Raw genomic sequence first — 12,329 nt, forward strand, 5'->3', positions numbered from 1 at the left:
CGTGTGATCATTGCTTGTACAGCCCTCTCGCAGTGTCCGGAGCAAGTATGGTGGGTCTGAGACACCGGTGTCAATGTGTTCTTTTTTCCATTTCCAGGAGTGTATATCACCTGGGTACAAATGACAGCACTGCCAATGCACTTCCCCTTTATACCTTGTGTACGCGATACTACCGCCATCTGTATATGTGCATATTGCTATCCCATGACTTTTCTCACCTCAGTGAAGTCAGAGAATTGAATACGAAAAATGGGGCCGGTGGAGGAAGGGGAGGGGGTGCATAGCTGAAGGAGGCAGCGAATAACACAGGTACAATGTGTGCCTTTCACAATACACCGCACGACGCCTTACGGAGACAGATGGATGTAGCTGAATCTCCGAGCGCGTCTAACGCTGTGACAGGGGCGTGTAAACAAAGCAGTATGGGCTCTCTAGGACTGGTCTAGGTTGGCCAGATACGCCAGGGGACCTTGGACCGCACGCAGGCTGCTCGTGTGCCCACGCGCCTCATGGAGGACATCGGGCCAGGCTTGCATTTCTCGCCACCCGACCTCAGTGCTAACGCGCAACCAAGGCTAGGATACACCGGCTCACAGTCCTTCGGTGGTTTTTCACACAAGGATACTCTGGACCAGATCGTCGTGGTAGGGTTGTCGGTGCAGTTGTGCAAAGCCGCTGTACCCGGTTGGCATAGTGATTAACGCATCTGCCTACAACCATTTGATCCAGGCTACTGCCCTGTAGCGTGATTTACCGGCCATATGAAATAAGGAAAATCAGTGCGAGAGCTACCATACGATCAACAGCTCATGCATTCAAACTGCTATCAAGAAATATGCGCAGAAGATGGAAAATGAAATGGAGGAGCTGTTAAATAGCAATCAGTTTGATTTTCGGAAAGGTAAAGGCACCATAGAGGCCGTTAACCTAACCTAACTGACGTTGTGCAATGGAAGCAACACGAAGAAATATTAAGAGGCATCTATAGCATTTGTCGACCTATAAAACGTACTCAACAGTGTAAAATCGTGCAAGATGATCAAAATTCTGGAAAACAGATGTAGGGTGTAGGGAAAGACGGGTATATACAATATGTGCCAGAACCAAGAAGGAAATATAAGAATGGAAGGCCAAGAACGAAGAGCTCGTATCAAAAACTGACTAAAGACAGGCATGGTATCTTTCTACCTTACTGTTCAATCTATAGATCGGAGAAGCAATGACGGAAGCTTTAATTAGTGATATGTTATTAACTGACATTTAATTATAACAAATCCTACCAAGAACAACGCGTTTTTTTATGAATCTTCAAAGTGCCGTTTACATTAAAACGGCATACTTTCATGACACAAAATTTACAATATGAAAAAACCAAATTTGAAAATTCTTTAACCACCAATGGGACGTTTCCCTCATTACAATAAATTGTATATTCGACAGATCCTCAATGTGCTGGTTCTTTGAAACAGCATTTATTCGCACGATGCAAGTTACACAGTACTATAAATTTCTTTAAATATGGGCTTTAAATGACAAAATCCAGAGTGGTGTCCTCCTTGTGACATGGAGAAGGTTCTTACCTCACACGGCTCAACGTTTCGTTTAAGGTTGCTGACAATGTCTCCGCCGCCTTCTCCTCCTCCTCCTCAACGTGAAATAACAGTAAGTTACGTCCCAAAACTTGTACCACCTCATGTCCAACACCTAACTCGTCCCGTGTGAGGACAGCTTAAGGAAATAATATGGGTGCAATAGAACCGAACGGGGTATCTTTTAGGCTGCGAAATGGGGAAATCCAGCGATACACGCGACTTTGTCAAAGTGCAGATGGTTATGGCTTGGTAGCTGGAAACGAGTGTGTCGGAAATGGTGAAGCTGGTCTGCTGTTTGCGTATTGCTGTCGTGAACAGTGGTTGAGAAACGGTGAAACCGCGAGTAGGAGACAATGTATAGGATGTAAACTCCTCATCCTCTGTAAAGCAGTATAGGCTGCTATATGTGGCATATCTAATGACAGAATACATGTTGCCGTAGGTGCAAGCGATTTAGAGTACACCGTTCAGCACACATTGTTGAACATCAGACTCTGCAGCAGACACAAACGTGTTCCCATGTTGACCCAACGCCATCGTCCATTACAATTGATGTTGGTACGGGATCATCGAGATCAGACCGTGTGTCGATTAAAATGTTTCGCCTGGTCGGATGAATCGCGTTTCTTTTTATACCAGGTCGATTGCCGTGCCCGGACATGCCATCACCCGACCAAATGGCTGCTCGAAACACGCGTCGCGCCACGAAAGAGCGGGAGTGGGGGCAGTATTATGCTACAGGCTACAAGGGGCATTCACCCGCGCTTCCAAAGAACCTCCGATACTAATCGCAGGCACCATGTGTGCTGCGAATTCCGTGAACATTATTGCGGACTATCTGCATCACTTCATGCTTGATGTCTTCACCAAAGGAGATAGCATCTTTCAATGGGATAATTGTTCGTGTCACGAGGGATCTGACAATGTCCTAGCCACCAATTCGCCTGGTCTGAATCATATGCAACACACCTAGCCCGTAATTTTCTGGAATTGTGTTACCTGTGTGTAAGACATCTGGTGCCACATGCCTTCGGAAACCTACCAAGAACTCGTCGAATCCATATCACTCACAGTCGTTGATGTTTTGCGTTCCACAGGTGGCCCAAAGCACTACCAACAGTTCGTTATAATGTCTGAGTCACCAGTGTATGTGATGCTATTATAATTACACACGTACTTGAGGGAAAGGTTACATGCTGTATTATGGTGAGAAAACACACACACACACACACACACACACACACACACACACACACACACACGAACTTCCACATTCTCTACACCAACAATAGCTTGTTAACACTTTAGAATTCAGAACAGCTTAGAAATCTTTTATCCATCGAAGAAAAGAACGGGCAAAGAATGACAGAAACTCATCTCGGATTTAGTAGTATGATACCAGGTATTATTTAGTGGACAAGAACGATTAAGCGAAAAGTCGACATTGATTGCTAAATCTGAGGGGCTGGAATTTCATCTGACAGTTTTTACAACAAGATAAATTTTACAGTAGTTTTTATCTATGTTTTTAGGTGACAGTGGCCTCACAGAGAATATTGTTCATTACTCGAGTAAGCAAATTTCCTATTTTCTATACGTTGGAGAGAAATAGGGCTCTACTGACTTGAAAATTAAGTAATTTTGTGAAAATGCATTAGCGAATCGAGGTATTATTTTCGATTTTTTCAGATACTTCGTATTGTATTATGAAACACAACTTTAAGATGATTTATGTCCAATAACGTCTGTTGACTCCAAAGATGACTCCTGAAGATTACTTGGAAAAAGATGTGATGCCCTGAAAGTGAAGTATTAGATAAAAAGCCTCTGATCATATTGATATAAAGAACAAGATAAGTTTCGAAGTAGGGAAACAGAGAACAAGAAGCCTACAAATTTATATAATGTGTATATTAATACTGTCGACGAATAGACTTAATAGCACATTAGTTGAGGAGCCATACATCTTAACAAAAGAAATTTTCCGGAATGTGTAGCTCCTCAACAAACTACAGGAAATTAAAATGAAGGATACTGATCATGCAAAACATACAAAACTGGAAAATGCAACATCCATTCTAGTGGATTCCGGGGTCTGTGACATTTCCTAATTTGTCGAGTCCGACGATGTTAAGCTACTTTTATGATTAACGTTGTGCAAGCAAACTGTTTATAGAAAAAAAAAATACAAATGACGTAGTATTGAAAGCCAATCAATCTTCAGCTAAAGTCTAGGATGCTCCTATAGGTATGTCTCAGTTGCAGGAATAATTACTGCACTGCTATGTTTTGAAATGCTAATAAAATAGTTCAGATGGGTATATACGTAGCCGACTGCCAGCTACCGAAACGTTACTTCCAGCCTTATCGCTGCAGTTTCCCCAGCAGAAAACCCAAAATCTCGATTTGACCACTTGAAACTTGCAAACAAAACGTCGCCGCCACTATCTAGTTCTCGAATCTTTGTCACTTAGATACTTTTTCATTCACGGTCGCACCTGTGTTTTCTTTTTCTGTGCCTTTTCATCACAATAACACGGCACAAACCCCCGAGTAAAAAAGTGGATGCATAACAGACTGCCGGAGCAAAACGCAGAAAATCTGTGGCATATTAGTAATTTCAATGCTGACAGCACATTAAACCTCGAACAAGTTTGTAAAATAAAACTGTGAAGTTAGTCGTGCCTTCTCCTCTGTTCCTTTTCTGTCTACCGAGTAAAAAAATCGACAACAAGGCACGCATTTTACAATTTATGGGGAGAGACCATGCGGCAAAATACTCGGAAACTGTGTACGTCACGGTACGCGAAATATATCGTAAAATTTTATGATAACGTCAGTGCCTTGTTTGCAAAATCCGCAGAACCGGTCCTGCTGATTCCAGCTCTCTCTCGTTTGCTTCCAAACAAAGGCAAGTATGTCAATTGCGAAGAACCTCGAGAAGTGTACAGAAGTTTCTACAACTTGTGCAACACGTGTAGTGTTTCTGAGTCTCGGAGAAGCGAACGTGACCTGTTTATGAGGAAGTTAGCTGAAATCGTTACACGTTGCGATTCCTTTAATCGTGAAAGTCTTGGTGTATGTGTTCTGTAATAAACGTAATGTTTTCAGGTCTTTGCAATGGCGCAATTCTACAACGTGCTGAACCAAACGATGGCGTCCTTTTATTCTCTGGCCGTGGCGAATGCAGCTGAAACCTACGTCACCATCAGACGCTTACAGGTAAGAATTTTCGCCTTGGATAAACCAGGTTAGTAGAAGGCAACTTCCAGCACGCAACCGCTTCAGAGCGAAACGAGCGTGCGATGGAAAGCTCCAGTCCAAATCAAAACGAAATTTATTCATTTTACACGATCTCGTGTCCGTTCTGTAATATTCTCAATCCTTAGATTACATACCTGTAGTCTAGATGAATAATTCCACTGACCAAAGAGTCTGACGTTGACAAACGTTTTCCACAACATGACAGCATTTTATCGTCGCCTTTAGTTTCCAGCCGATTAATGCTATTCTGTGGACACGGTCTCTCTCTCTCACCCCCCCCCCCCCCCCCCCCACACACACACACAAAAGGTTCTGTTAATTATTATGCCGTCGTTACTCCGAATCACTTCAGGCAAATACTGATACGGTCCCTGCAAAAAGTCTGCAACCGAATTCCTTGTGGACCCTGGCCAAATGAACTTGTTAATTTCTACACTGTCTCCACAGGCAGGCAGAATAGCAGATCAGATGTTTAACTCTCAACTATGTGGGATGATCAAAAAGTTCACGTTCAAAGTCCTGAATCGATGTGCCAATCAGGCAAAATCACCATGAGCATTGAGGCAATAATCCCACTGATGCACCAGGCTGAAGACATCCATTTGGTAAAAGAATGTGTCCTACTGTAACTTCATGCTGTACATCCTCGTCCAACAGAATTGTCGACTCTTCAAGGCCTTTTTTAAGGGACTGAAGGTGTGATAATTGCATGGGTAGAGATCAGGACATAGGATGGCTGCTCCAAAGTCTCCCACTTTTTGACTGGCACGAAAAGTATAAGTGCATGTTGGTCCTGTCTGGACACATTTCGTAATAATAGCATAGTTCTTGTTTCTACTAATGCACATTGGAAACACACAAATGCCAAACTAATCCCTGGTCCACACGTCAGTGCTTATATACCCACATCAAAGTCATGCTGTGAAAGCATATATGCTGTAGCAATGCTGACAGATGAAACATTTTGATCACCCCTTATACATTGTTACAAACATAAAACTGATGGCATTACAGTATCCATTTAAGATACAGAAAGTTACAAAAACAAGCACAAATTTGCAAGTTACGTAAACTTGGTAATAATGTAGCCTTGGCATTCCTCATTCACAAATAATGTAACTTGAACTCAACTTCAGACAGATAGCTGATCAAGCTACAGTATATAAAAAATTGTATCCAGAACAGTAGTTAAGGGTGTCTGAGACTGTCTTCTTTCTCCTGGCCTTATCCTGTCTCTCTACAGAATCAGAATGTTAATCTGGATTTGGAGATGTTGTGGATGCCCTTCTGGTTCTCACACCCCGTGCACTACATCTCTGCATCTAGTGTTATCCAATGTGAAAGTGTGTGAACATTTTAAAAAGTTTTTGAATCATGTAACTGAGGAGGAACATGGATACCAGCATCATATTTACATAGTTGGATGTGTGAAACCACCGAAAAACACAACCAGGCTGACTGGCATGCTGACTCCTGGAATCAGCATGCTAATGCATGCGACTACTCAAGCATGTTAAAGCTGACATAAACCCTACTGTATAAACTTCTAAAATAATAATACAAAATAGAACACACAGCAGTGTACAGGAATGTAGAATTTAACTAAAGTATGCTTGGCTGTCATAAGTAAAATATTTGAATCCTCCAAACTACTGTGCAATCTCACAAAACAATTAAGAAATTTTATTAATACATTAACACAATTAGGACCACTGTAGCATGCAGATATGTGATGACACAAGGATAAAAAATGACAACATTAAAAAGAAAACAAATAATTATCTATGCTGTCAAATGTCCTTTCACATGGGAAACGCACTGAAATACCATTCAGTTGCCATACCCATTTAAAAATGAGTGAGATGTAGGTGCCAGTGTTAACAGTGTTGAGGAAGAAGTGCCATCCCTAATATGCAGCAGGGCTCCAAATCCTTACAAAATCCGTCTCAGGCCTTTCACAGCATTTTCAACCAACTTAGCTCTGCCCTTCCTACTAAAATTTACCACTAAACTTATGCAGAGAAGTATTCCCATAAGTTGAAATGGATGTCCCAGTCACCTACAAAAAGAGCACAAGAATTATTCATCAGAGTTGGTGACCTTTATTGCTTAAATGTGTGTAATCTATAACAGATTGGACTACAGGATGACAGAGAACACATAAAAGGGAGAATGGTCTCAGGTTGTAAAATAAATATAAAGAGTGACAAAGAACAAAAATTCTGCAATTTAGAAGCAGAAACCATGACTATTCATCTCATGCCACCAGAAGTGAAGTACAAATGCTGAAGAAAGAGAAGTAAATAAGATTACAGACAGCATCAATGAGTTTATGAGCATAACAATTGGGTATGCAAGAAAGTAAAGATACTAAATGCAGAAATAAGGATTGAGTTATAAACACTGAGTTTAAGAGAACACAGATGGAACCAAAAGGGATAAATCCTTTAGACAGAATTCACCATACTCGTATTCCCAAAGTGATATGTACATATCAGAAAATGGGGTGAAGACCACTGGAGCAACCAAGGAAAAGATGGAAAGTCATACAGTGTAGATAAGAGGTAGAAATGGCTAGCCACACAGCTTAAAATATGGTAAAAGATGAGCGACACAAAGTTTCTGCTCTTTATGGGCAGCAGTATCACCAAGTGACCTTTCTGACTGCTAATAACTGTCCAGCAGTATACGAGGAGTGCTGACAATATTCATCAGCAACTTTTTTCACACAAATTCAGTACGCTTATCTGTGAATATGAACTCTGCCATCATCATATTCCTCTTATGAAAATGTTACGTCAAAAAGTTTTAGTGTAAGTATCTATTGTATGAAATAATACTAACTGTTGCCACAAATGAACAGTGTAAGATGGCAGATCCTCAACTGTACTATAAAATATTATATTTTCAACAGACTAACGCAAAGCATAAATACAATCATTCACCTAGTAGAAAAGCAGAAGATTCACATCAAGTACTGTATGCACACCAAAAGCAGACTGCTTGCTAAAAACAAACTCTTCATGTATAAAATTTATTTCGCATAAGGGCAAAACAGATTTGTGAGTGTGCAGCCTGAATCATCTAGTTGCACTATGGCAACACACAGATTATAAATATGTTATGTTTTCACCACATTTCATTTTTTAATTGTAGATAAATTGAATACAGAAAATGTACATTAACATTTTGTTATAAAAATATAAATAAGTAAGTTATTAGTATCCCAATATATTTTCAGGATGTGGTTCCCCATAGCTCTTATACATTTTGAAAAATGGCATATTACCACCTTGAGCTGCTGATAAAATACTTCTTATCAGTTTCTGTCATATGACCATCATCAGATTCATAAAAGCATTCATAGTGTCATGTTCAGCAAAGTATAAAATCGTTACCAACCAGCGATGAAACCATGAATGTTACACTGTCATCATATCGTAACATAAATTACATGATCAGTCTGTAAAAGCATTGCAAGAGAGTGTACACAGTCATACTAAAAAGTATTTTACCAGCAGCTCAAGATGGTAATATGAAATTTCTCAAATTATTAGTAATGCTCATGTAGTAGTGAGCTCATATAAGGTGGCTCTTTAACTGCAAACTCTTGAACTCTTTCTCCACAATTTCCTACAGGTAATTGGAAAATTGCTATGATGGGTATTCTTTTTTCACAGAGATTTCTGCTTCTGGATGAAAATGATGGGTTGCCAGAGCCAAATGCCAATACCACACTGACACGAAAGATGGCACCAACGGGTGTGCAGCTGGTAGATGCAAGTGCACGATGGAGCCGTATTTCACAGAATGACACACTGAGTGACATCAATCTAACTGTCAAACCAGGACAGCTGTGTGCTGTTATAGGACCTGTTGGTTCTGGAAAGGTGAGGTTTTGCAAGAAGTGCCATGCAAAACAACCATTAATTATAAGGTACCTTCTTCTCATTGTCCATTATATATTACTATCACATCCTTCTGTCACCTTATTGTACTTTTCTGCTTTCCAAATGCATTTGTACAGCATTCACATCTTCATTGCTTCCTTGTTAGAAAATAACACAACATGTATTTCCTGTGATTAGTCATTCACAATATGAGACCATCTTATTCCACACTTGTACTGCATTTCAAAAATCCCAGGAAAGATTCCATATTCATATTTTTTTAAAAAAAAAAAAGGATTATTGCTACCTCTGGCATCAGATCATGTGCACTGTTGTAAATTGTAACAACGCACATCAGCTGACGCCAATGGTGGCAACAGTCCTTTATTTTAGTTTACATCAGAAGATGAGATAAATTGGGCAATACCAATCACAACAGTTAAAGAAAATATTATCTAGAATGTTTTATTCATAAAGTAATAAAACAATAACACATATTTGAACAGATATTTGCATATCGTATCACTGTTAATGTCCACAGAGTTCTCTGCTACATGCTGTCCTGGGTGAACTACCTCTCAAGACAGGTCATATGATCACTGGAGGATCTATTGCATATGCCTGCCAGGAACCATGGATTTTTGTTGGGTCGGTTCGCCAAAACATTCTTTTTGGACAGCCATATCACCCAGAGAAATACCGAGAGGTAGTGCGAGTGTGTGCTTTGAAAAGAGACTTTGAGATGCTGCCGTATGGAGATCGTACTCTTGTAGGAGAGAAAGGAATTTCTCTAAGTGGTGGTCAGAGGGCAAGAATTAATCTGGCAAGGTACTACATTACAATAAAGTTTCTGTCACTCTTTTGGAATGCACTTAGTACTAAATATGTAGTTGATCCAGGCAAGAATCTTATGAATAATGTTGCAGCACATCCAGTTATTCATAAAATAAATTGCTTGTATTGGTGAACAGAGTATATCCTTACCATGATTTTTTTTCATTTAACTACTAAACAGATTTGTTTACAGAAAAGTTGTATTAAAATTTTATACATATTTATTTCATCTCAATACCTCCAAGAATATCAACACAGCTGAAGGACATACTCTAGAATATATCTAATATGGTTGGTGGGTATGGGTGCATATGTGTTCCTTCAACATTGTCATCCAAAAAGAAGACAGAATAATGTAACGTTATTTTAACATGATATTTGATCATCTATTTCATGTAAAGGCCAACAACGGACACTTTTTTCCCAGAGCTGTGTACCGCAATGCAGACATCTACTTATTGGATGACCCTCTCTCAGCTGTCGATACTCATGTTGGAAAACATCTCTTTGATGAATGCATAAACTCTTACCTTGCAAATAAAACACGGATTTTGGTTACTCACCAGTTGCAGTACCTCCAAGATGCTGACATCATTGTCATTCTGAACAACGTAAGCACCTATGAATGAATACATATCTAATGTAAGAGAAGTTGCAAGAACAGCTGTAAAGTTGGTTATGTGTAATGTACACACTATTGCTAATATTATAGCTATAAATATGCAGAGACAGCAAAAACATTACAGAAAATAATGTAATATATTAAAGAGTAAGGCTGATTTTTATAACTTGTGCTGTTGCAAAGTGAGAGTTGTATTTGATACAGGCTAGACTTTAGTTGTAAGAAACTTTGACAGACAGACTTAAATGGTAAAAAAATTGTTTTTACAGGGTCGTATTGAAAATAAAGGTACATTTGTTGAGATGCAACGTAGTGGCCTGAATTTTGCAAAGCTGCTAGCTGGGAATGAAGAAGAGAAGCCTGATGATGAACCACCCAAAAGGCAGAGACTCGTCTCTGAAATGTCAACAACTGTGAGTTTCCTGATAAATGTTTCTAGAAGTAGTTGAGAATGGTGAACTATATTGAATCAATGGGGAATTCATTATGCTTGAAATATCTGTTACCTTCTTGACCAACATTTCAAGCAAAACACTACTGGTCCATTCTACACATATAATTGTAATAAGTTCTATAGATAATGCACCATTTTTACATGGTACTATTCTCTGTTTTAATTAATGAGTTTTCCCCCCAAGCATGCAGCTAAGAGGAAGGTCAGGTCATTTGCAGGAAGAATTGTTTATATTCTTTTTCCAATGTGTTTGGTGACAGTTTCTTTATAGAAAAGTTGTAAATAGTCACAAGACAATTTCATTTACCTTCCTGGTTACAAAGGTACCTTCACTAGTTAGTAGTATAAAGTGACTTCACCAGAAGAAAGAACTTGTTCGGAAATAAGAGAGTAACATTGTACAGTTCCGACAGTTTGCATAACAAATCATCTTTTTCGTTATTGTGCATAATCTTGGTCTTTTCTATGTAAAAATAACCCTTCATGTTATAATGTGAAAATGTCTGGTGATAAAACATGTTAATGCAGTCTAGCATAGATGCACCAGCAGAAGGGGTGATAAATGAAATGTTCATAAAAATAAAGTTTGGTTCCTGCTACAAAATTAAAGTGGGATAAAACAAATTCATGGAAATTTTGTTCGGAACAGGATGAACTTACTGAACAATGTAACATTTAAGAAAGAAAGTAAGTAGAAGCCCATTACCTACAGAGGACTGGCACAAAATGGACAGGAACGTTAAACAGTAAACTTGTTGTTTCATTTAATGTCAATAACAGTTACGGTAAAGCCTAACCTAAAATGTTCGCATTTAAAGAACAGAAACATGTAAGGAAAACAATTAAGACTAGCTTTTGAGCTATTGCTCTGTATGTAGCTACAGTACACACTCAGACACACAACCATACAGATGGCTCTCTCTTCCTTACAGGCTCATCACCTGTGGACATAGCATCTGCAGTGGAAAGCACGAATTGTCGAACTATACCGATAACCTTATCAGAGTCAGCTCAAACATAGACAGATCTTCCATGACATCTCCTCCTCTGATGCCAGTAATCCTGTTAACCAGCCATCAGCAAGCACTCTTCTCATCATGCAGCATTACCTTGGCATTGAAAAGCTCAACGACATCCTTCCTCAGACCTCAACTACCTCTTGTCGTGCACTGATATGAGGAATATCTTTAAGCAAAATCCTACCCAAGTCACCCAAGCAGCATTTAACCACCCAACCAATCCACAGAATATCGTTGTCCATCCATACTTCAATCTGGCTCCCAAACCTGCAGCCCATGGATCATTCTCTAGGGGCAAGATCTGTCCCATACATCCACCCACACCTCCTACCATGTTCCAGTCACAGGCATTTCTTAGCCAATACATGACAGCACTACATGTGAAAGTAACCAACTGTCTACTCACATGAATGGCCGCCTCCAAACTGTGTCAAACTGCAGACTGGACCATCCAGTTGCACAACATGCTATGCACCACAACAATAACAATCCAACAGCTGCTTCACAACAGGCCATTTGGATACTACCTTCCAGCACAAGTTTCTCTCAAATGCACATGTGGGAATTCTCTCTCCAATTTACTCTATGCTCTCACACTCCTCCTTGCCTAAAACCCCATTAGTTTGTTTCCCACAGCCTGACAGCCTCACATTA

General features: G+C 39.7%; 1 protein-coding gene across 1 annotated transcript in view; it reads left to right on the plus strand.

The window, feature by feature from the left end:
- Nucleotides 1-12,329, plus strand: part of LOC126334646 (ATP-binding cassette sub-family C member 4-like) — a 283,425-nt gene that overhangs the window by 236,786 nt on the left and 34,310 nt on the right. Inside the window, exons 10-14 of the mRNA XM_049997091.1 lie at nt 4,704-4,814; nt 8,537-8,746; nt 9,288-9,574; nt 10,008-10,191; nt 10,472-10,615. Of these exons, the coding sequence (XP_049853048.1) occupies nt 4,704-4,814; nt 8,537-8,746; nt 9,288-9,574; nt 10,008-10,191; nt 10,472-10,615 (936 nt within the window). The remainder of the gene's footprint in view (nt 1-4,703; nt 4,815-8,536; nt 8,747-9,287; nt 9,575-10,007; nt 10,192-10,471; nt 10,616-12,329) is intronic.

The sequence above is a fragment of the Schistocerca gregaria genome, chromosome 2 (genome assembly GCF_023897955.1).
Source record: "Schistocerca gregaria isolate iqSchGreg1 chromosome 2, iqSchGreg1.2, whole genome shotgun sequence".
Lineage (NCBI taxonomy): Eukaryota > Metazoa > Arthropoda > Insecta > Orthoptera > Acrididae > Schistocerca > Schistocerca gregaria.